Source organism: Salmo salar, chromosome 26 (assembly GCF_965601325.2).
Source record: "Salmo salar chromosome 26, fSalSal1, whole genome shotgun sequence".
In the NCBI taxonomy this organism is placed as follows: Eukaryota; Metazoa; Chordata; class Actinopteri; order Salmoniformes; family Salmonidae; genus Salmo; species Salmo salar.
The window spans coordinates 21,908,204-21,919,978 of NC_138316.1; the positions used below are offsets into that span (position 1 = coordinate 21,908,204).

General features: G+C 44.4%; 1 protein-coding gene across 4 annotated transcripts in view; it reads left to right on the top strand.

Moving 5' to 3' along the window:
* LOC106587393 (tyrosine-protein kinase Fes/Fps) overlaps positions 1 to 4,198 on the top strand; it is a 42,107-nt gene extending 37,909 nt beyond the window's left edge. For all 4 annotated transcript variants that reach the window (XM_014175745.3, XM_014175747.3, XM_014175748.3 and 1 more), the window contains 7 exons: positions 895 to 948; positions 1,071 to 1,189; positions 1,280 to 1,374; positions 1,479 to 1,602; positions 2,339 to 2,496; positions 2,936 to 3,058; positions 3,732 to 4,198. In XM_014175745.3, the coding sequence (XP_014031220.1) occupies positions 895 to 948; positions 1,071 to 1,189; positions 1,280 to 1,374; positions 1,479 to 1,602; positions 2,339 to 2,496; positions 2,936 to 3,058; positions 3,732 to 3,883 (825 nt within the window). In that variant the 3' untranslated portion in view covers positions 3,884 to 4,198. The remainder of the gene's footprint in view (positions 1 to 894; positions 949 to 1,070; positions 1,190 to 1,279; positions 1,375 to 1,478; positions 1,603 to 2,338; positions 2,497 to 2,935; positions 3,059 to 3,731) is intronic.
* Positions 4,199 to 11,775: the final 7,577 nt, after the last annotated feature.

Here is an 11,775-nt window from a genome sequence, read left to right on the forward strand (position 1 = left end):
AGTAAAAACCCTCAGCTGCCCTTCTCATTCTGTCCTTGGCAGGATTACAGTAAAAACCCTCAGCTGCCCTTCTCATTCTGTCCTTGGCAGGATTACAGTAAAAACCCTCAGCTGCCCTTCTCATTCTGTGCTGTGGGACAAGTGGCTGTTGGTTAATGCTTCTAACAGGTTGAGAATAATGAGGCGGCCATCAATTAAGTCTGGGGCCTAGCAAAGTGTAGTTAATGGGCCCCGTGTCTCTGGTCCTGTGTGCTGGTGTTGGGTGGACCTGTGGGTTTAACTTTATGTATGCGGGAGGAGGGAGATGTGTGAGTCAGGGAGTGCGTTTGTATGTATGTATATATGTAGGCCTATGTTTTGTGTGTGTGTGGAATAGCAACCTTGTAGTGTGTGCAAAACACTGTGTGTGTGTGCCTGCATGTGCGCAAGCCTCTATTACACCTCTCCTGAGCATGTTGGGAGTGAATGGGCTCGGAACACACCTGCTCTGCTCACCACTCTGTGTAGCAGCTGTCTCAGCGTTAGGATCCATCAGATTTTAATGAGCTCCCAAGATCCACATACTCATACTTTCTCTCCACCCTCCTCCAGAGTGCTATACATACCACACTCACATGTTCTCTAGAGTCTAGAGCTGCATGCATACTGTACTAACACCATGCTGCCCATCAAAAGGGCTCCAGTGTTTTGCACACACTACAAGGTCTCCATTCTACACACACACACACACACACACACACATACTGTACACATACACTATTTTGCACTCGTACAATGCAGTTTTAGAAGTTGGTCCGAAATACCCCTACCAGGCTGCAAAGTCAGTCTACCCATTCAGAAGGAACAGCAGCACCGGTATCTCTGATTGGTTCCTCTCTGTCTCTCTCCCTCCAGGACAAGTGGGTTCTGGAACACGATGATGTCATCCTGGGACAGAGCATTGGCCAGGTGAGCTCACCACCCGTGGAATGTCTGTTTGGAGTTATGAGAGGCTCTGATTGTTAGGTTGGCCTTCTGTTTCTGTTTTAGCCAAGATCCAGAATGAAGCTTGATGTGTGTCTGTTGTCCAGGGTAACTTTGGGGAGGTGTACAGTGGTCGTCTGCTTTCTGATAACACCCCTGTAGCTGTGAAAGCCTGCAGAGAGAACCTGGCCCCAGAACACAAGAACAGGTTCCTTATGGAGGCCAGGTCAGTGTGTTTCTTTCTCTCCCTCTCTCGTTCTCTTTCTCGGTCTCTCATTCACATTGACCTTGCTCTCTCTCTCTCTCTGCTGTGCAGGATCCTGAAGCAGTATGACCATCCTAACATAGTGAAGCTGATTGGTGTCTGCACACAGAAACAACCCATCTATATCATTATGGAGCTGGTACAAGGTGAGCCAATCTGTCAGGGGCCTTTACACTAACCACAGCTACAGTACATTCTATCATTACAATGGACTAATAAAGTGTGTGTGTGACTGTGTGCGTTCTGCCAGGGGGAGACTTCCTGTCCTTCCTGCGCTGTGAAGGTCACAACCTGAAGTCAGATATGCTGGTGAAAATGGCAGAGAATGTGGCATCTGGCATGGAGTATCTGGAGAGCAAGAAATGCATCCACCGGTGAGAGGCTAGGGAGATGGATCTAGTCTTCTCAGACATTGAGCTGAATGAAGGCTGCCATACAATGTGACAAGATTACATTGCCTTTGATTGCACAATTTATTCTAGACGATGAAACATATTGTTTTGGGGACAGTGAAGTTAACACAGTGTGTAGGGGCTACTGGAGCCTGTAGTGTAGGAATGACCCTAGGAGTGTTAAGCTGCTGTGTCTCTGAGGAGGTAGCAGAGGACAGAGGGCTCAGAGCCCTGGCTCCTGGCTCATCAGAGGAGTACTGGATAATTAACCAAGCAGGAACACATCCAGGCTGGATTCTCCAGCCCCCGTTACCCTCTAACACTCCTCCTAACACTGCATGTCAAACTGCCTCCGCTCACTACTATACCCTGCATCAGGGAGCCCACAGATGACAAGAGCGGCTGATTTTTCTCTCACTTATTTATCGGCTGTCATTTGCTTCCTTCTCTGGTTCTCTCTCTGGCGCTCGCTCGCTCTCTTTCTCGCTCTCTTTCTCTTTCTCACTCTCTGTTTCTCGCTCTCTCTTTCTCGCTCTCTTTCTTGCTCTTTCTCTCTCTCTCTCTTTCTCGCTCTCTCTCTTTCTCGCTCTCTCTCTCTGGCTCATCTTCTACCTGTTTTTTCAACTTCGATTATATTGCCTTCTCATTTTTTTCCTCAACCCCTCTGTCTTGCTCCTCTTTTCCTTACCCCCTCCTCTCTCTCTCTCTCTCTCTGCAGGGACCTGGCAGCCCGTAACTGTCTGGTGGGAGAACAGAGCAGGGTGAAGATCAGTGACTTTGGGATGTCTCGCGAGCAGCAGGACGGGGTCTACTCTGCTGCGGGGGGCCTCAAACAGATCCCTGTCAAATGGACGGCCCCCGAAGCCCTCAACTATGGTACGTCCCATCTGGCTCTGCCCCGCGGCCACAACACTGACAACCATCCCTCTCCCCCCTCCTCTCTTTATTCATCAATCTCTCTCCCAAGGCTAGCGAGAACCCACTAAACATGGCAACAACTTGTCAACCCAGCCATCATTCCTCACCCTGTGATCAGTGTACTGCTTTTGTATTTCTCTAAAATGTCATCTCTAACAGACACACGGTGAACTGTGCTCTCTGGGGTTGGAGTGCTGGCGAAACACAGAAGAGTTCTGTCAGAATAAAAGTCAGAACATACCTTTTGGGGCTTAGAGGAAGCTTCATTTCAAAACTCTATCACTACTTTTCTCAAGCTGTGATTGTGGAATAGTACAGTTGAATGGGTATGGCATCTCTACAGGATCACTGTCAAATGTAATAGCTGTCTCAATGCTTCCCCCTGCCTGTGTTTCAGGGAGGTACAGCACGGAGAGTGACGTGTGGAGTTTTGGAGTTCTCCTATGGGAGATATTCTCCAGGGGAGTCACCCCCTACACCAGCATGTCCAACCAGCAGACACGGGACGAGGTGGAGAAAGGTACAGCGAGTCAATGAGATTTCTAACACATTAGTCAGAATTTGGAGTTGACTGTAGTTCATGCTCTGTCGGAGTTTCAAGTGTTAATGTCACATGCACCGGTACAGTGAAATGCCTTTCTTGCAAACTCAAAACCCGACAATGCAGTAATCAATAACAATGTATTACTAGAAAAAAAACAGGAGAAAAAAAAGAAATTTGAAGAACACAATAAGTAAGTAAGCATATTATATACAGGGTCAGTTCTAATACCATATTTACAATGTGCAGGGCTACTGGAGTGATGGAGGTAGGTATGTATAGAGGTAAGATGACAAGGCATCAGGATATAAAATAAACAGAGTAGCAGCAGCTTGTATGTGAGTGGGTGTACGTGTGTGTAGAGTCAGTATAAATGTATGTGCATATTATGTGTGAGTGAGCTGTGAGTGTGCATAGACAGTGCAAAAATAAAAAGGTCAATAAGGATACAAGGTTTAACTCAGACAGTCCGTGTAACTAGTTTAGGAGTGGAGATGCAACATTATAGAAGTGTATAGAACAGACATGACTCTGGGTAGAATATGGAGTTAGGTCAGCTCTATACAGGAGTCCAAAACATTACACCCCTCTGGATTAACCCCAGGTGAAGCCAACCTGATGTCCAATCATGTTCTCCTGTCCCGTCTCCTAGGATACCGGATGCTAGCCCCAAACTCCTGTCCTCCAGATGTGTATGCCATTATGTGTCGCTGCTGGCAGTACGACACCAGGAACCGGCCGTCCTTCAGCAATCTCAGGACCGAACTCAGTGCTTTGTACCACAAAGTGTCCTTACTCAAGTGACTTGTTTGATTCTCTTTTACCTTTTTATATGGAGCAGATGTTGCCTTTATTTAATATACATTGATTATAGAGAACCAGTTGCTATGTGATCTTGATTTTACCATATTTATGTAGTGATAATGCGCCAGGCTGTGAGACCACAGCTAATGTAAGTACACAGGACATGTGTATATTGAAAACATTGGTACCATATTCTACAAAGTAGAATATTCTATATCTGTTGAATGTTGCTATTCTTTACTGTATTATATTACTGTAAATGTACAAATTGAATGTTCCTATTATATCAGCTTTAAAGAGTTGATGGGATCTTTTTCTCTGTTGTCTTGTCTTTTTTAATATACACTGAACAAAAATATAAACACAACATGTAAAGTGTTGGTCCCATTTTTCATGAGCTGAAATAAAAGCTCCCAGAATTTGTCCATATGCCAAAAAATCTTATTTCTCTCAAATGTTGTGCACAAATTTGTTTACATCCCTGTTAGTGAGCCTTTCTCCTTTGCCAAGATTATGTATCCACCTGACAGGTGCGGCATATCATGAAGCTGAATAAACAGCATGGTCATTACACAGGTGCACCTTGTGCTGGGGACAATAAAAGGCTACTAAAATGTGCAGTTTTGTCACACAACACAAAGCCACAGACGTCTCAAGTTTTGAGGGAGTGTTGAGGGCATGCTAACTGCATGAATGTCCACCAGAGCTGTTGCCATTTCTCTACAATAAGCTGTTTCCAATGTCGTTTTAGAGAATTTGGCAGTATGTCCAACCGGCCTCACAACTGCAGACCACGTGTAACAGCGCCAGCCCAAGACCTCCAAGTCTGTCTTTACTTGCGGGATCGTATGAGACCAGCCACCCCGACAGCTGATGAAACTGGGTTTGCACTACTGAAGAATTGCTGCGCAAACTGTCAGAAACTATCACAGGGAAGCTCATCTGCATGCTCGTCATCCTCACCAGGGTCTTGACCTACTGCAGTTTGATGTTGTAACTCACTTCAGTGGGCAAATGCTCACCTTTGATAGCCACTGACACCCTGGAGAATTGTGCTCTTCACAGATGAATCCCGGTTTCAACTGTACCGGGCAGATGGAAGACAGCGTGTATGGTGTCGTGTGGGCGAGCGATTTTCTGATGTCAATGTTCTGAACACTGCCCTATGGTGGTGGTGGGTTTATGGTATGGGCAGGCATAAGCTATGGACAACGAACACAATTGCATTTTATTGATGGAAATTTGAATGCACAGAAATACAGTGACAAGACCCTGAGGCCCATTGTCATGCCATTCATCCATCACCTCATGTTTCAGCATGATAATGCACGGCCCCATGTCGCAAGGATCTGTACACAATTCTTGGAAGCTATCAATGTCCCAGTTCTTCCCTGGCCTGCATACTTACCAGACATGTCAACCATTGATCTTGTTTGGGATGCTCTGGAGCAACGTCTACGACTGCGTGTTCCAGTTCCAGCCAATATCCAGGATCTTCTGACAGGCATTGAAGAGGAGTGGGACAACATTCTACAGGCCACAATCGGCAGCCTGACGAACTCTATACGAAGGAGATGTGTCGTGCTGCATGAGGCAAATGATGTTCACACCAGATGCTGACTGGTTTTCTGATCCACGCCCCCCTACCTTTTTTTTTAAGGTATCCGTGACCAACAGATGGTTCTGTATTCCCAGTCATGTGAAATCCATAGATTAGGGCCTAATTAATTTAAATTGACTGATCTCCTCATATGAACTGTAACTCAGTAAAATCTTTGAAAATGTTGCATTTATATTTTTGTTCAGTGTATTTAAATTAATTAAAATCCTCTGATCATGATGATGCCTGTGTTTTCTACTGCGTTTGAAAATGTAGCCACGAGAGAGCAGCGCTGTGTGTGTGAAAGAGTGATCCACTTACAGTGAGGCTAGTGATGAGACAGCTCACATGTAGATAACTACTGTACAGTATGGTAGGTGACACACCCTCTGCACGGGACCTTGTCTAAACATTGATACTGGCACTGTCACATTCTCATATTCTGGAACTTTATTTCTAGTTCATTGTGCCGCTCATTTAATTCCAGATTATTAGACTGGCTTTTGTCTTTAAAATACACTGCTCAAAAAAATAAAGGGAACACTAAAATAACACATCCTAGATCTGAATGAATGAAATAATCTTATTAAATACTTTTTTCTTTACATAGTTGAATGTGCTGACAACAAAATCACACAAAAATAATCAATGGAAATCCAATTTATCAACCCATGGAGGTCTGGATTTGGAGTCACACAAATTTAAAGTGGAAAACCACTCTACAGGCTGATCCAACTTTGATGTAATGTCCTTAAAACAAGTCATAATGAGGCTCAGTAGTGTGTGTGGCCTCCACGTGCCTGTATGACCTCCCTACAACGCCTGGGCATGGTCCTGATGAGGTGGCGGATGGTCTCCTGAGGGATCTCCTCCCAGACCTGGACTAAAGCATCTGCCAACTCCTGGACAGTCTGTGGTGCAACGTGGCGTTGGTGGATGGAGCGAGACATGATGTCCCAGATGTGCTCAATTGGATTCAGGTCTGGGGAACGGGCGGGCCAGTCCGTAGCATCAATGCCTTCCTCTTGCAGGAACTGCTGACACACTCCAGCCACATGAGGTCTAGCATTGTCTTGCATTAGGAGGAACCCAGGGCCAACCGCACCAGTATATGGTCTCACAAGGGGTCTGAGAATCTCATCTAGTCAGGCTACCGCTGGCGAGCACATGGAGGGCTGTGCGGCCCCCCAAAGAAATGCCACCCCACACCATGACTGATCCACCGCCAAACCGGTCATGCTGGAGGATGTTGCAGGCAGCAGAACGTTCTCCACGGCGTCTCCAGACTGTCATGTCTGTCGCATGTGCTCAGTGTGAACCTGCTTTCATCTGTGAAGAGCACAGGGCGCCAGTGGCGAATTTGCCAATCTTGGTGTTCTCTGGCAAATGCCAAACGTCCTGCAGGGTGTTGGGCTGTAAGCACAACCCCCACCTGTGGACGTCGGGCCCTCATACCACCCTCATGGAGTCTGTTTCTGACCGTTTGAGCAGACACATGCACATTTGTGGCCTGCTGGAGGTCATTTTGCAGGGCTCTGGCAGTGTTCCTCCTGCTCCTCCTTGCACAAAGGCGGAGGTAGCGGTCCTGCTGCTGGGTTGTTGCCCTCCTACGGCCTCCTCCACGTCTCCTGATGTACTGGCCTGTCTCCTGGTAGAGCCTCCATGCTCTGGACACTACGCTGACAGACACAGCAAACCTTCTTGCCACAGCTCGCATTGATGTGCCATCCTGGATGAGCTGCACTACCTGAGCCACTTGTGTGGGTTGTAGACTCCGTCTCATGCTACCACTAGAGTGAAAGCACCGCCAGCATTCAAAAGTGACCAAAACATCAGTCAGGAAGCATAGGAACTGAGAAGTGGTCTGTGCTTACCACCTGCAGAACCACTCCTTTATTGGGGGTGTCTTGCTAATTGCCTATAATTTCCACCTGTTGTCTATTCCATTTGCACAACAGCATGTGAAATGTATTGTCAATCAGTGTTGCTTCCTAAGTGGACAGTTTGATTTCACAGAAGTGTGATTGACTTGGAGTTACATTGTGTGGTTTAAGTGTTTCCTTTATTTTTTTGAGCAGTATATGTATTTAACCTTTATTTAACTAGGCAAGTCAGTTAAGAACAAATTCTTATTTACAATAACGGCCTACCCCAGCCAAACCTGGACGATGCTGGGCCAATTGTGCGCCGCCCGATGGGACTCCCAATCATGGCCGGATGTGATACAGCCTGTATTCAAACCAGGAACTGTAGTGACGTCTACGGGCAGCAATATGTTTTTATTCAGATCTTTCATGTCAAAACCTTTCACAACAATACTAATTGACAAGAGGGAAAACAGTAGCTTGTTCCTAGATCTGTTTGTGCGTTAGCCAACTTGACACACAACGATAGAAGGGTTGGCTAAAGAACATACAGATCTGAGACCAGACTAGCAGAACAGAGGTCTAAAAAGGAGCTAAAAGACAACGGTGATACTTGTGACTCATCACTAAAGCTCTTGATTGCGAAAGGTCAGCAAATAGCATGACAATCAAGTTAAGTGACTTGTGAGCAACTTTCTCAGAATCAACCACTTATTATACAGGAGTGACACCAGAGAGACTTCTGAGGACATGCTAACCCCTTCTGTGGAATCACACAAGCACTGCTACTATGCATTACTTAGAATGAGACCAATTATTGGAGAATGTCATTGTTAGCCAAATATGTCACATTATTCTATCTGTCTAAGCATGAGTTTGAATGTACTATATCAGTAACCAAATCTGTGGATATTGTGTCTAACATGGGCAATTTGTGTTGTATTTTTTATTTTACTTGTGTATAAGATCAAAAACATGAAGATAACACAAAAAAATAGAGGTTTTTAATCTTGGTAAGCAGTGGTTAGCCCATCCACCGACCGATCCAGGGAAAATACAGATGAACCTACAGGAGAGTAGCCCAAATGATTTGGATCCGGTCTGTTGTAGAAGAATGCAGATGTGTAATATGGCAGTGCTTAATAGCCATTCATCCTCTGCTGATCTAACAGGAGCAATACCTACACAGTCCTGGAGGAGTGGCAGCAATTCACTCATCCCCCATCTTCAGCAAATAGCATGACAGGAAGACAGCCAGGTGATAAAGATGTCACATTCTCTGTGATTGTGCAACAAGCCTGATGTGAAAAGCACCTCGCCAGTTAAGCATGTTCAGTCACTTTCTGCATCACCTGATTGTCTCATGATTTTTTATTTATTTCACCTTTATTTAACCAGGTAGGCTAGTTGCGAACAAGTTCTCATTTGCAACTCCGACCTGGCCAAGATAAAGCAAAGCAGTTCGACACATACAACAGCACAGAGTTACACATGGAATAAACAAACATACAATCAATAATACAGTAGAAAAATCTATATACAGCATGTGCAAATGAGGTAGGATAAGAGGTAAGGCAATAAATAGGCCATGGTGGCGAAGTAATTACAATATTGCAATTAAACACTGGAATCGTAGGGTGTGCAGAAGATGAATGTGCAAGTAGAGATACTGGGGTGAAAAGGAGCAAGATAAATAAATAAATACAGTATGGGGATGAGGTAGATTGGATGGGCTATTTACAGATGAGCTATGTACAGGTGCAGTGATTTGTGAGCTGCTCTAACAGCTGGTGCTTAAAGCTAGTGAGGGAGGTAAGAGTCTCCAGCTTCAGAGATTTTTGCAGTTCGTTCCAGTCATTGGCAGTAGAGAACTGGAAGGAGAGGCGGCCAAAGGAAGAATTGGCTTTGGGGGTGACCAGTGAGATATACCTGCTGGAGCGCGTGCTACGGGTGGTTGCTGCTATGGTAACCAATGAGCTGAGATAAAGCAGGGCTTTACCTAGCAGAGACTTGTAGATGACCTGGAGCCAGTGGGTTTGGTGACGAGTATGAAGCGAGGGCCAGTCAACGAGAGCGTACAGGTCGCAGTGGTGGGTAGTATATGGGGCTTTGGTGAAAAAAACGGATGGCACTGTGATAGACTGCATCCAATTTGTTGAGTAGGGTATTGGAGGCTATTTTGTAAATGACATTACCGAAGTCGAGGATCGGTAGGATGGTCAGTTTTACGAGGGTATGTTTGGCAGCATGAGTGAAGGATGCTTTGTTGCGAAATAGGAAGCCGATTCTAGATTTAATTTTGGATTGGAGATGTTTAATGTGAGTCTGGAAGGAGAGTTTACAGTCTAACCAGACACCTAGGTATTTGTAGTTGTCCATGATGAGTGTGTTCGGTCTCTATAGAGAACAACAAACAAAGCGAACCCATCTGATATTTATCTTATTGACTACAGTGGATGAAAGTAAAGTATGGCAACGGCCTTTTTCTCTTTTCAATTATAACACCCATTTTTCCTCAAACACATATGTGATCAATAGCAGGTAGTCACAGGCAGTCATTACTAACTACAAAAATGTAATCGCATAAACATAAACTTTGAGTTAGTTTGAGTCAAAGATGTTGCAACTACCCATTTAATGTGTACAAAGGTAGGGTAGAATTCACTCTTTGTACTAAGTGAGATGTAAGGAATGGGCTGGTTTGAAAAGTAGGACCAAATTCACTATGTTCCAGGATTTTACCTCGATTCCTGTAACAGTGTGAATTTGGAACATTGCCTTTAAAAGCCGCAATGCCTATAACTCGTGATTGGATTGAATACCGATCTTAATTTGGCCCGAATTTTGTAGATATTAAATGGATTGCTGCAGTTGCAACATATTTGACTCAATGTGTTTATGCATGTTCCCTTTTGTAGTTAAAATCTAACTACTAAACATTTAACTTATAGTAAAGTTGTATTGATAATTATTTATTATTGCAGTGTTCAAACACTCAGTGGTGTGTCTCTAGGTTTTTAGTAGTTGAATATTAACTACAAAATGAAAATGCATAAATGAAAAGTTAGAGTCAAAGATGTTGCAATTGCAGCTTCCCATTTACGTGTATAAAAGTAGGGCCAAATTCACTATTTGATATAAGCAAAATAAGGAATGGGACTGCTTTTAAATGTAGGACCAAAAGCACTCTGTTCCAGGAATCAACACACACCAATTTCTCACATCTCACTTAAAACAAAGAGTGAATTTGGCCCTACTTTATACACATGAAATAGGAAGCTGCAGTTGCAACATCTTTGATTGAAATTAGCTTTGTGTTTAATTATATTCATTGTTGTAGTTAAAGGGGAACTGCACCCGCTGATTTGGCCTCGTTTTTTGGCTTGCTCCGCAAGAAATGCTGGAGGCCATGACAGAAGCCAAATGTGGGTTGGCTTGGGGGTGTGATTTGATGTGGGTGTTTCTTGGGTGTGTCCTTGCCACACCCATCTGTCAAAACCTTGCCTGCAGCTGTTTCCCCCACTCAATCACAACAAACAAACCGCCTGCAGGTTGAGTTCAATAACTATGAAAGTATGGTGAGATGCCTGGTGAAGCGTTGAATAGGTCAGTAGCCTACAGTGTAATATGAGACAAATGCAATTGCTGAATTTATGTAGATATTTGAAACTAAGTGTTTCAAATGTAACAACAGGTCCATGTACAATAAACAATCATTTACATAATACCATAGAAGCAGTGTTCTGCTAATATAACAATGTGCACCTTCATTGTCATTCTTAGGCATTTTGTCTGGTGGTAATAGGGCTACCTTGGCAAACATGTCAGAGCGGTCATAACTTCCTGTGTTGTGTCCTGTATACAACAGGAATTTCCTGATCCTGGTGTAGAATACACACAAGTTCTCTCTCCCCATAATGACTCATACGATTCAATTAAATAATAAAAAAAGACAATACAAGTAAAGTTGTCTAGTAAAATGTTAATGCTGAGTGCCAGGTCTCCATCCATTCAGCGACATCAGTATCAAGCCTGTCTGTCAGTCAGGACTCTATCACATCATCTTGCAAGTCTCCAAGTGCTGGGTCCATAGATCCTCTTGATATCTGACAATTTATTAGGTACACCCATCTAAGTAGTACTGGGTCAGACCCCCCATTGACTCCAGAACAGCCTGAATTCTTTGGGGCATTCTACAAGGTGTCGGAAATATTCCAAAGGGATGTTGGTCCATACTAACGCGATGGCATCACACATTTTCTGCAGATTGGACGGGGGTACGTTCATGCTGCGAACAGCCCGTTCCATCTCATCCCAAAGATGCTCTACTGGATTAAGGTCTGGGGACTGCGCAGGACACTCAAGTAAACTGAACTCACTGTCATGTTCCAGGCAATGTTTTCCCACTCCTCAATTGTTCAGTGTTG